Consider the following 13,229-nt stretch of genomic DNA (forward strand, 5'->3'; position numbering starts at 1 on the left):
GAATTCTGCCAATTTCCTGTGATCAGAGAGCAGTGCATTGTGGGAGTTTACTGGTCATTGTCTGACGATGGGATGTAGCCAAACTGTTGTCACTTTCCAAGGCCAACCAGCAGAACTTTGCAATAACCTACAGACATGAATGGAGATTATAAAATATATACGTTATAAAACCTGAGCATCACTTCCTTGTGTCTTCTGTACATCCTCAGAAACAGCTCCATAGAGGCAAATGCGTCAGCTCTTGGTCTCAAACCACCGAAAGCTCTTAAGACGGGGACCACCATTGCCGGATCGTATACGCGGTAGGATGGACGGGCAGTGGTTGAGTTGCCCATTGACTGAGGCTGTTGTCTAACTGACCTGTGGTTGGTTCTATGGGATGGCGTTGTCCTAGGAGCAGACAGAAGAGCCACCGATGACATGGTTGTGGCAGATAAAAACTGTGCCAAGATCCACTACATCTCCGACAACATATAGTAAGTATGACATGAGGGTGGGCCATTGTTCACAGATATCCCGCCTACGGTAGGACGCCATATAAATATCAGTAAGAGTCCCTGAGCTTAGACCCCCAATAACTCCCAGAAAGACGGGATTCATGGCCCTCCGAATCTGAGATTGTCTGCTACTGAGGGTCCCACTGCCTTAAAAGGGGCCTGTCTGAGATTTGGACAAATCCCCCACATTGGATGACCGAGGCAAAGGATCTAACCTACTAGGGGATATGTATTGGGTGGGCTACCTCTACAGCCCTGATGGTAATGCCAGCACTTACATGAAATACATGACCCCCTATTTCCTCTTTGCCCTTAGTTGTTGTGGAGCTGGAGTAGCCGCCGATGCTGAATATGTGACCCAACTATTATCCTCCAACCTAGCGGTTCATGCTATGACCACAGGAAGACCCCCTCGTGTGTGCACTGCAACTCGAATGCTAAAGCAGCTGCTGTTCAGGTGAGTACGAGGTGTAGCAAGAATAGTCAGTAATGGAGATAATAGATGGGAGTAGGCAGGTGACCAGAAAACTCAGCTGTATTACCTTCAAAATCTCTGACAATGGTTGTAACTTGTTTCAAGTTATAAAAGAAAAAACAGCTCTGAAGCACAAACTGCTGTCTGTGACGTGCTGTACAAGACTATGAGAGAGCTAGTGCTCCTGTATCTGTCCAGAATATATATCTGCCATGATATAAAAATCATGCTTGGTGTATAAAGGTTGGTGTTGTGTGTTCCCTCTCAGATATCAAGGTCACATTGGAGTATTGATCATCATAGGGGGGTTTGATGTGCGTGGCCCCCATATTACCAGCATCTACCCTCATGGATCCACGGACGTCATTCCCTACACGGCTTTAGGTGAGACTCAAGATGATCTGTATATCATATCTTAAAGGGAAGGTGTCATCGAATAATGACCTATTGTATGAATCAAGATTTTACAATTGCAATCACATTTATTCAACCCTCATGCTGGGGGTGTTTTCAGCGGCTGCGACAGGGAGACCGGCCAGGGTTGATGGAAAGCTGAATGGAGCAAAGTTTAAGAGATATTCTTAATGAAAACCTGATCCGGAGTGCAAGGAACCTCAGACTGGGCAGAAGGTTCACCTTCCAACAAGACAATGACCCCAAGTACACAGCCAGGACAACACTGGGGTGGCTTAGGGACAACTCTGTGAATGTTCTTGAGTGGCTCATCCAGAACCCGGACTTGAAGCCAATTGAAAAACTCTGGAGAAACCTGAAAATGGCTGTCCACAGACGGCCCCCATCTAACCTGACAGAGCTTGAAAGAATGTGCAGTGAAGAATGGCAGAAAATCCCCAAATCGGGGGGTGCAAACTGTGTGGCATCATACCAAGAAGACCGGAGGCTGGAATCACTACCAAAGGTGTTGCAACTGAGTGCTGAGTACAGGGTGTGAATACTTATGTCAGTGCAAAATGTTAGTTTTTTATTTTTTTTAAATTCACAAAGATTTCTAACATGTTATTCTCACTTTGTCGTTATGGAGTACTGAGTGTAGAATGATGGGGAAACGTGACTTTTTTTTATTTGCTCAAGGCCACAAATTAACAAAATATGAAAAAAGTGAAAGGGTCTGAAGACTTTCCAAACACATTGTAAATGAACATCATAGACCGGCCTCCATGAAGGACATTTATGCCATGGGTCTTGCAGATGCATAATCACAGCAAGGGCTCTGTGTTGACTGTCAGCCGAGCTCTCGCTGTAATGGCCAGGACCAGATACAACTCCGATCCTGGTCATTTAATTCTCTAGATGCTGTTGTCAGTAGCAACCATCGGCCTCCCGCAAATGCAATCACAGGATGCTGATGGGTAGCTATGACAGTCAGAGGCGTAGGAAAGACCTCCAGGCATATCACTATTGTATGCCCATTAGGGGACGTCTTCAGCACAGCTTATACATTGCGTTGCAGTTTTAGATTCACAGCATAGTGACTTGCCTAGTGGGACTAAATAACTGAAGGAAAACGGGGGGTCCAAGTTATATTTTTTCAGTAAAAGTATGTTCCCCATGCAGAAAAATTAATAAATAGTCAGATACTCAACTCGCCCTGCACCCGCTCTGTCCCACGCCAGTGCTCGCTCCTCTGCTGCTCTGTATATTCACAAGGGCAGTCCCGCCCGGTTTACGAGACGTCACATGTGATCGCACAATTGCTTTGGGGCAATGGAAAAAAGCAATTGCACATTGCATTCAGGGCTTATTCACACCAGCGTATATTGGCCGCCGTTTTCACAACCAGCCGATATACGCTACCATCTGATGCATTGGATTGCAATGCATCAGATCACATAGGCGTATTCCTGCGGCATAAAAGTGCCCGGCTGGCAAATATAGTGTTGGGTGCTTTTACGCTGGGCAGGAAGGATAGTCCTAGAACTATCTTTCCAGCCGGAATACGTTGGCCGCCGCATAGATTCTTATGGGAGCCTATGACAGTGCCGGAGAAGGGAGGTGGGAGGGAGTTTAGTGCGTGACTGCTAAACTTCCTTTCCCTTCTCTCCTCCTCTCTCCTCCTCTCTGTTTGCAATGGGAGGGGGCGAGACAGGTGTGGAGCTAAGATGCGGACAAGACCATTGCAAACAGCCGGAGGGGAAGAGAGTGGCAGAGAGCCGGCGAGGGGGAGGTAAGGCATTGCGGCCTCAGCGTATATGCGCTAGGCCTGGGACGTCTGAACAGGCGCACAAATGTTACATTTGCAACGATCGCAGCATTTGTGGGGTTAAACATTATAGAGTGATTAGATGAGCAAGTCCTCATCATTTCACTACTTTTTTGTAACAACCTCAATCCGACCCCACTTCAAACAGCTCTAGCTTCGATTAGAAGCTACCGACATGCTGTTGGTGTTATTTTAAAGCCAGTAATCTTAGTCTTAAAGGGGTTGTCCCGCGCCGAAACGGTTTTTTTTTTTTTAACCCCCCCCCCCGTTCGGTGCGAGACAACCCCGATGCAGGGGTTAAAAAAACAAACCGGAGAGTGCTTACCTGAATCCCGGCGGTCCGGCGTCTTCATACTCACCTGCTGAAGATGGACGCCGGGGTCTGCTCCCTCCGTGGACCGCAGCTCTTCTGTGCGGTCCATTGCCGATTCCAGCCTCCTGATTGGCTGGAATCAGCACGTGACGGGGCGGAGCTACACGGAGCCGGCATTCTGCATGAGCGGCCCCATTGAAGACAGCAGAAGACCCGGACTGCGCAAGCGCGGCTAATTTGGCCATTAGAGGCCGAAAATTAGTCGGCACCATGGAGATGAGGACGCCAGCAACGGAGCAGGTAAGTATAAAACTTTTGATAACTTCTGTATGGCTCATAATTAATGCACAATGTACATTACAAAGTGCATTAATATGGCCATACAGAAGTGTATAACCCCACTTGCTGCCGCGGGACAACCCCTTTAAAATGACACCAAAAGCTTCTGGGTAGCCCTGATAGAACTGGAGCTACAGACGTAAATAGAACAAGCCCGTCCTAAACTGCTGGGGGTTAAATTGTTCTTGTTTGTTTGTTTTTTGCAAACAGCTGAAAGTTCGTAGATTTAGCAAATAAATCTAATTTGCAATGGGGGCTGAATATTTGCGATTGCAATAGTATGTTAAATATATATTTTTTTTAGAATTTTGGGTGATTTTTTTATTTTCGATGTCACCATTTACATTTCAAAAAAAATAATCGGCCTATGTAAACAGGTAGTCATTCATCTATGAACAACTGCCTATTTACTCGGAATGGAGACGGGAGGCCGAAGAGATCTCTAGCACGCTCTGTCTCCATTCAATGAGCGATTATTGCTCCTGTGTGAAAGCACATACGGTAAGCAATAATCATTGGAACGACTGTTGGGCACATAACTGCTTGACATGTGTCCTGTGCGCTAACACAGGAGCCACCAACAGGGGCACCAACACAAGATCCACCATTCACAGTGCAGCTCACCTCGTCCCTCTTCCTGCACATAGATCACAAAGCACACCCACAACACCCTCCCATGGACGTTAATGGGTCAGCTCGTGTCTATTGTGTATGTGGTCCATGTGGCTGCTGTAAAACATCTCCCCAAATGCTGTTAAAAAGGTTTTCGGAGATTTAAAAGGATGACAGAGAGACGATAAAAGTGTAAAATAAAGAAAAAAGCAATACACTCCTTTACAATGGCGTCCTCTGTTTAGCGGCGCCGCTCTCTGCCCTGCTCGACTGATCCCGGAAGTTACTGCAGCGGTCACTATCATATATTAGTAAAAAATATATAGGTGATACATTCCCTTTAGTGGAAGAATGTTCATAAGTGAATATTCAGATGACGGCCAGGACGTAGTGGTCCACCTCATCTGTTCTGTCTATGAAACCAGCAGGCCCAGTCTAGAAATGTGTCTTTTATCGGATCCGTCTGCAGAGATCCCCAGGACCTTCCAGAGATCTTCCTAGAGAAAACAGATACAAAAGAGGGACTGAATTCGCACGCTGTGAATAAGCCTTCATACAAGGGCTGTCTCTTTTAATGAGTCATGCACATATATTAGCTGGACTCAATCAGGATGAGTATTAAATCTCTGGATGTAAACAATGATGTTTATATTCACTGACAGCAAGCAATTATTTTGAAAATTGCCTTTTTTTAAATGAAACCTGTAACCTGATTGGTTGCTATGAGCAAATGCATCATTTTCATTGTGCACCAATTTTGATACATCTCCCTTGCTGATTCCAGGATCCGGTGCAAGCGCAGCCATCGCCATCTTAAAAGATCGCTTCAAACCCAATATGCAGGTATGTGTGTAGTATAGGTAAGTGTGTATGTTGTACTGTGTCACCTATACAGGCAAACCTCTAAGAGCTATGCTATGGCTAAGGCCTCCCTCACATTAGCATATTTGTGGCGGTGTGATGTGTGTGTTAATCAACAGACAGCACATGGCCCCATTATTATTCGTCAATGCATGTCACTGGGCTGCCGCCGTGTAAACTGGGCAGCACACAGACTGCTTTCTGTGTGCCGTCCGATGCAAGTTTCGCCCAAGCCTGTTAGGTGATAATCACGCTCACAGCTAGTGTGCACACAGCCTACAGCAAAGCTTCCGCAATCTAGACACACTGTATATTGGAAATTACATTGTTAGCAACTGTATACATTTGTTACCCGTATAACCAATAGCATCGTCAGTCGAATTCAGGTTCCTTTAGTTAGAGAATTAGGCCTCCCTCACACAGGCATTTGCAGAAACGCAGCATTCTTCAACGCTGCGTTTACCGCAGTTTCAACAGGGTTGTCATGCATTTTTGACAACATTTTGGCTGCATTTTCAGCACTAGCAAAAGCTCCTCTGTCGACGATGACAAGTGCCCGGCAGCCTGCCCGGAGCTCCGGAGAGCAGCGGCTGGGACCCGGACGGCGCCTGCTAGGTGAAGATTTTTTTTTTTTTTTTAGGTATTGCAGCTAGCACTTGCATGTAGACATATCTAAAAACATGGTACCAAATTGTGCCACATTTTAAGCAGCACTAAAACCGCTGCCCATTCATTTCAATGAGCGGCGCAGGGCTGAAAACGGCCAAAGATAGAACATGAATCACTCTCAAAGTGCAGCGTTGAAGACGTTTCTTTTTGTCTCTTGTGTGAGAACCCCCATTGAGATAAACGGAAGCGCTGTACAGCGTTGAGCGCAGTGCTGAAAAAAGGCATCGCTAAACGCTGTATAAAAACGCCTGTGTGAAGGAGGCCTTAAGAGGGGCGAAAACTGCTGTGATGGTCCGTCACACTTTCTAGCAGCTCCTGAGGTCGGTCCATTCATAGAATACAGGCTGTCATAAATAGCACCTGTATTCTGATCATGTCACCAAGAGGAAGCAAAGTGCAATGTGCTGTTTTTGCAGTCCCTTAAAATAAAAAAGTGCCCCCTTCTGTCAAGATATTATTATTCCTTTCCATCAGTGGCAACTAATATGGTCACCAGGGACCGGCACTCAACTTTCTCAGACTCCTGGATGCCAAAACTGCCTCAATAGCGGGTGCTCAGCTGTTGGATAACAGCCTGGTACCTTTTCAAACAGCGGGGATCAGAGAAACCTTTGAATCCCGTTGTTTAACCCTTTACATGTTGTGGTCAGTGTGACCGTGGCAAGTAGAATGCTGAACCCCAAAATGATTGTGCCAATTTCCAACCCACACATGCATGTCTTTTGATTGGTTCTTCCTCTTATTGGTAATCTGCATTTCATTTGCACTGCATCGGACTCCACCGTTTACTAACACGGTTCCACAATGATAGCGTCAGCCATGGAATGCACTGTCAAACAGCTCCATGCATGCGTAATAGCAGAAGGAGGCCACTTCAAGTACGATTTTCTTACATCAGACAATAGCGGGCACACGGAACTTGGAAAGATGCAGAAAGTGGATTTCTGCTTCTCAGATGCTCTTTTTCAACTTTGTAATTGGGTTCTACTCTCTATTCCTTACAGTGGCCACAACATAAAATTAAATTCCATGTACCAGGGCCCCCAGGGGTCCGTGCACCATACCATTGTGTAGCGCTACCATGCCTTTCTATTTAAGTATGCTATTGTAGGACAACAGTATTGAGATATAGCGCTGGATCCGTCTTTTTCACTACACTCTATATAACATACAGCACATATCATAAGCTGCATTAGTGACTGCTGGCGGAATTTTCATTTGAATAGGAATTTACATCATCTATATATATAAAGACGAAAGCCCTCACTGACTCACTGACTGACTGACTGACTCACTGACTGACTGACTGACTGACTCGCTAAAAGTTCTCCAACTTCCCAATGTCGTAGAAACATGAAATTTGGCGCAAGCATAGATTATCTCCAAAATAGGAAAAGTAATTGGGTCCCAACTCGATTATTCAATTCTAGCGCAAAAGAATTGGCGTCGAAATTTAACGTACATAATCTAAATCTCTCACTTCTCAATGTCATAGAAACGTGAAATTTGGCACGAGCATTGATTATGTCATAAATAGGAAAAGTTAATGGGTCCCAACTCGATTATTCAATTCTATGCGCAAAAGAATTAGCGTCCAAATTTTACGTACAGAATGTAATTTTCTCACTTTCCGGTGTCATAGAAACGGGAAATTTGGCACGAGCATCGATGATGTCATAAATAGGAAAAGCTAATGGGTTCCAACTCCATTATTCAATTCTATGCGCAAAAGAATTAGCATCCAAATTTTACGTGCGGAATGTAATTTCTTCACTTTCCGGTGTCATAGAAACAGGAAATTTGGCACAAGCATTGATTATGTCATAAATAGGAAAAGCGAATGGGTCCCAACTCCATTATTCAATTCTATGCGCAGAAGAATTAGCGTCCAAATTTTACGTACGGAATGTAATTTTCTGTCTTTCCGGTGTCATAGAAACGTGAAATTTGGCACGAACATTGATTATGTCATAAATAGGAAAAGTTCATAGGTCCCAACTCGATTATTCAATTCTAGCGCAAAACAATTGGCGTCGAAATTTTACGTGCTGAATGTAATTTTCTCACTTTCCGGTGTCATAGAAACGGGAAATTTGGCACGAGCATTGATTATGTCATAAATAGGAAAAGCTAATGGGTCCCAACTCGATTATTCAATTCTAAGCGCAAAAGAATTAGTGTCCAAATTCTATGTACGTAATCTAATTCTCTCACTTCCTGATGTCATTTTATATCAAGGAAACGTCGCATGGTTGCCTCCAACGCAGAGAACTATGCAAAATGGTGAACATATGTTTTTCCTCAGTATCTCTAAAGTAACCACGACTTCATAAGATTTTCCGTGTGAACACCAGATAAACACCAGTACCAAATTAACTCGGGCGAAGCCAGCTATATCAGCTAGTAGTCTATATGGCGCAGATTTTTCCATATGCAGAATTGAAAAGTGCGTCATGGGAAAAAAAAAGATGTGACATGACTTTTCTTGAGGAGCGTAGTATCTGCTTCAGGTTATCCGCACACATATTGGCATAATGGAATGGAAATAATGCAAACACGGATTCTCAGCAGCTCTAATGGAAATGTGCACTTGAATCGCCACGATTTCCATTGAAATCCGTATCAGATTTTCCCTCTGTGTGATCATAGCCATATACTGGGGCGGTATGGGCTCCTGGGATTTTCCTATTCAGACGGTAAGATTTTATTTACTCTCCTTCCACTTTATCAGCTGGAGGAAGCAAAGCAGCTGGTGACAGACTTCATAACGGCGGGCATCCTGTGCGGCCTCGGATCTGGCAGTGGAGTGGATCTATGTGTCATTACACGAGAAGGGGCCCAGGTATTCAGGGGTTACACACAAACCGAGACCAAGGGACCAAGGTAAGATAATAATATATTGATAATGCAACATGGCCATACATATTTGTAGGTGGATCCAAAGATCGGGTGTAATGGCTTCCCAGGTCATCAGTTATCGAGTGTATAAAGGGGTTATGCCAAGATTACAAGTTATCCCCCATCTACTTGCTGATTGGTGGGGGTCTCACCCAAGATTCCTGCCAATTTTGAGAATGAGGGTCCTGTGTCCCTCATTGTCCTCACTGCAGGGTTAAGACTTAATGAAGCGCTGGTCGTGCAAGCGCCCTGAAGCTGCATTGACTTTCAATGGGACTGCAGAGATAGCTACTCACTTGCTGCTTGGCTATTTGAAAGCATGCTCACCCAGCGCTCTATTCATTTTGACATCACCACAAGGGAGAGAAGTGACCCCCGCAGTGACAGGCAGAGTTAGACCCCCACCCCCTTGAGATGCTTGCCAAAGGTGAGACCCCCACAGATCAGCAAGTTCTACCCTATCCTGTGAGTAGGGTATAACTTGTAGTCTTGGTTCAAATGTATAGTGAAAAGTTTTACCACTCTCTTATATTTTTTGCATTTCAAACCTTCACCCATTTAGTGATCTCTGCTTGCTGTGAATGGAAGCATTCAGTTTACACATAAGTGTGAAAACCCATCTAGCAATGAGAGAGCTCTGATACACTATGACAAGCCCCACATCTCTTTCAGTAGAACATTAAGACGGGATTTTTGCCACAGAATGTAAGCAATGCAAGTTCCATTCACTGACAGTAAGCAGAAATCTTGAAAATGATGGGAAAGTGTATATATGTAAGCTACAGAACTATCTCTGTTCTATGTCGTTCTGAAAGAGACTATAACTCGTTTCGATCTGGTGGAAGAGACTCTTCAACTAATGTACACGGAATAACCAAAAAAGGGGGCCCCTCATACCAATCCACAAATCATCAACTTCATGCCTACTAATCATACCGAATGCTACAAAACCTGCTTCTGCCGCCAAATAAAACATGGAACCGCTTTGCCATACAGAAGACAATGCTACCAATGCCTGCTGGACTGCGCTTGTCATAACCCTACGGTACATTATCTGCTCCTCCGCAGGGCGGCCATATGCTCTGATTCTCATCATCAACGCAGCGATGATTTATAGTATGTGTCAATTTTTCTCTAATAAAAAATCTCAAAACTGGAGTCATGAGAAGACTGTGTATGGAAATATAGAGGAGTCAGACCGTTCATGCGCTCATGATGTAAGTACGGGGAAATTCCTCTCGGCTACATCTGGTAGTCAGGAGCAGGGAGATTTTAGATTACCCTGGTAAGCTGCGGCTTTTGCGCATGCTTCTGTCATCTTTGCGACGGGGGCGCATGCGCAGAAGCCGGGGTAAGGTCCATGAGTAAATCTGGGCGCCGTTGGTACGTAATTTCATCTCCCCTCACGGATATGATCCATGAGGGGAGATGAAACGTAAACTTTTTTTTAAACTTTAAATGATTACTGTTATCCATTGGGTAACAGCGATCATGTGACCAGGAACCGCATACAGCGGTAACCGGTGATATCTCTCTGCTCCCAGCTACACATGCAAGTCAGGAGTAAAGGGATTTTAAATTTTCCGGGGCGCAAGCCCTTCTGAGCACGCGGCCGATGTATGACATCAGGGGCGTGTGCACAGAGAACGACGTCAGGTCCTGAAAGGAACAGATCACCGCGAGACATCGCGGAGGATGGGGGTGACTATTTTCATCTCAACTCATGGATCCGATCAATGAGGGGAGGTGAAACTTTAACTTTATTTAACTTTTCCGTGATCACCGTTATCCGTAGGATAGCGCCTGTCAAGGATGCAATCTTTTTATTGACAATTAATGCAAATGTCAATAGGACTTTGTTAAAAACGCATTGCACAAAAATCGCAAGTTTGTGCTTTGCGATTTTTGTGCAATGCCTTTTTAACAAAGTCCTATTGGCATTTGCGTTAATAAAATGCAGCGATATCGCGATCACAAGTGTGAAGGCACCCAAAAAGATTTCCCCATGCTCCTTTCTGAATGAGCGCTGTCATTCCTCCATAACAGACCCTCTAAGTGTACCAACCATGCATAACCCCACCCCAGTCAGAGTACCGCCATGGTGATGATCAGCTGACCGATGAATGTTCATTCATGTAATACAATTAGATCCGCAATCCAAGCCGCTCATAGGGAAGCATGGGCGTCCGCAGCTGAGTTAAAGCATGCAGATTTGTTTGGCAGATCTTTTGGTGTGGAAAACAAATCTCAGCACGCTCCATTTTAGTGCGGATTCCATGCGGACGGCTTACAGTGAAGTCAATGGAAGCCGTCCGATTCGCGGCCTGTCCGCTATTAAATTGGCAGATGGACCGTGGACTCCGCAGCAAAGCAGGAGTTTGAAAAAAACCCAAACTCTACTGCGCATGTGCTCTGGCCGGCACGTACGCACACATCCGCAGTAGAGAAAAAAGAAGACCCGGACAGGTACACAGGGTCCTCGGGCAGGGGAGGATTCCGCTGCGGGCTCCCGCATGTGGAATCCTACCCGCATGTGGACATGAGAACTACGGCCTCATGCACACAGCAGGTCAGAATTTCCGCCTGTGGAATCCCGCACACAATCCGGCCCTGACCGCGGCGGTTCACCCTGCATACCTGTGTGCAGGTGGCCTTCTTCGCCTGCTTCTGCGCGAACCTGTCTTCTTTCAGTTTCACTGTACTGCAGATGGTTCGCACGGTTCGACTACGGACATGTGCAGTACAGATTTTTTTTAAACTCCTGCTGTTCCCGCGGATCAGTGGCTTCCATTGACTTCAACGGTAGCCGTCCGCGCCGGAGGATTGCTCCTTTACTGAAGTGATTTTTGTGAGAAAAAAAACGCCTCGCACCGGCGTAAAAATGCACGCTGGCGAGTAATGGTACCAAAATGGTACCAAAAAAACTACAGCTTGTCATGCAAAAAGCTAGCCTATGCACGGCCCCATCGAGGGATGATAAGAAAGGTCTCAGTCTTTGGCCTAATGCACACAGACAAACACGGATTCTGCATAGGGAATCCCGCATGGAATCCGCCCGTGCCCGCGGCCAGCAACCCTGCGTACCTGTCTTCTTTTTCTGTACGGCGGATGGTCCGCAATGGCCCGCCGTCGGACATGCACAGTACAGTGTTTTTAAACTCCTGCCTTTCCCGCAGAATCCGCGGCTTGTCAATTGCGGACGGACCGCGGGTTGGACTACTTCCATTGACTTCAATGATGATTGCAGAATGGCTGTGGGACGGACGGCTTCCAATGGACATCGTCAGTGCACAGCCCGCACAAAATCGCAGCATGCTGCGATTTCTTCTCCACGAGTGGAAAATCACAATCAATTTCTGCTCGTGGGCAGGAATTCGCGTTTTTACATTGCATGCTATGGGGCTGGATTTACTGCGGAGTCCGGAGGCGGAATCCTGCTACGAACTCCGCAATGCAAATCTGTCCGTGGACAGGAGCCCTTATACCGCATACTGAACACTAAAAAAAACGGAAGAGTTTATGTGTCCTTTCATTGTATTCCCCCCAAAATGAATAAAGGATCTACAGTTATGTACCCCAAAATGGTTACAATAAAAAGTACAGCCCGCCACGCAACGACCGAGTCCTCATACGGCTGTGTTCATTGGAAAAAAAAAACTTACGGGTTTTGAAAAGCAGTGAGTACGATGCCCCAAAATTGTTGCACCCTCAAGGGTTCCTTCACACGGGCGTATTTGTACGTGTGCAATATGTAGAGGATAGAACCCGTTGATTTCAAAGGGTTCGTTCACATTTCCGTGTTTGGTGCGCGTATTGTGGTCTTGCAAAAACGCAGCATGCCCTATTCCTGCGCACTAAAGGTCCCTATAGAAGCGGAATGCAGGTGGAAAAGTACAATAAAATACTCAGATAAGCGTGTACAAAAGGCATAATGTGTTCCGCAAAAAAGGCTGCGCGCAGGCGCGTGCAAACGCATGCGCTCACGTGAAAGAGCCCTAAGGGGTTAAGCAGCAAAATCATATACATTACATTTCATTTTTTAAAAAGTCATCCTCCACAATATTTTTCACTGCTGCCGCCCTTTTCCTAAGCACCCCATAGTCAGTAACCATGGCAACGCAGCGGGAACAGCTAGAGATTTTCTTATTGTTTTGTACAATAAAGTATATTGAATAAAAAAAAAATTCCCGCCGCTATTGGCCTGACCGAATCGTCACCCCGTTACCTAGGTAACCACAGGCTGCAAGCGGCCGGATGTTTCAATTCAAAGCGAGACTGAGCTGAGGAGACACGGAGTGTGGCGCAGCAGAAAGGTACAATCTGGGGCGGAGGGCTTCCTAGTGG

The 13,229-nt window shown here is 45.7% G+C and overlaps 1 protein-coding gene across 1 annotated transcript; it reads left to right on the top strand.

Moving 5' to 3' along the window:
* Positions 1–383: 383 nt before the first annotated feature.
* Positions 384–8,874, top strand: LOC136581049 (proteasome subunit beta type-7-like). The gene is made up of 5 exons (XM_066582042.1): positions 384–476; positions 814–954; positions 1,241–1,356; positions 5,242–5,300; positions 8,719–8,874. Exons 1-5 carry the CDS (start codon positions 421–423, stop codon positions 8,872–8,874), a joined length of 528 nt encoding a protein of 175 aa, XP_066438139.1. The 5' UTR covers positions 384–420.
* The last annotated feature ends 4,355 nt before the right edge of the window (positions 8,875–13,229 follow it).

This window comes from Eleutherodactylus coqui, chromosome 10 (genome assembly GCF_035609145.1).
Source record: "Eleutherodactylus coqui strain aEleCoq1 chromosome 10, aEleCoq1.hap1, whole genome shotgun sequence".
Classification (NCBI taxonomy): domain Eukaryota; kingdom Metazoa; phylum Chordata; class Amphibia; order Anura; family Eleutherodactylidae; genus Eleutherodactylus; species Eleutherodactylus coqui.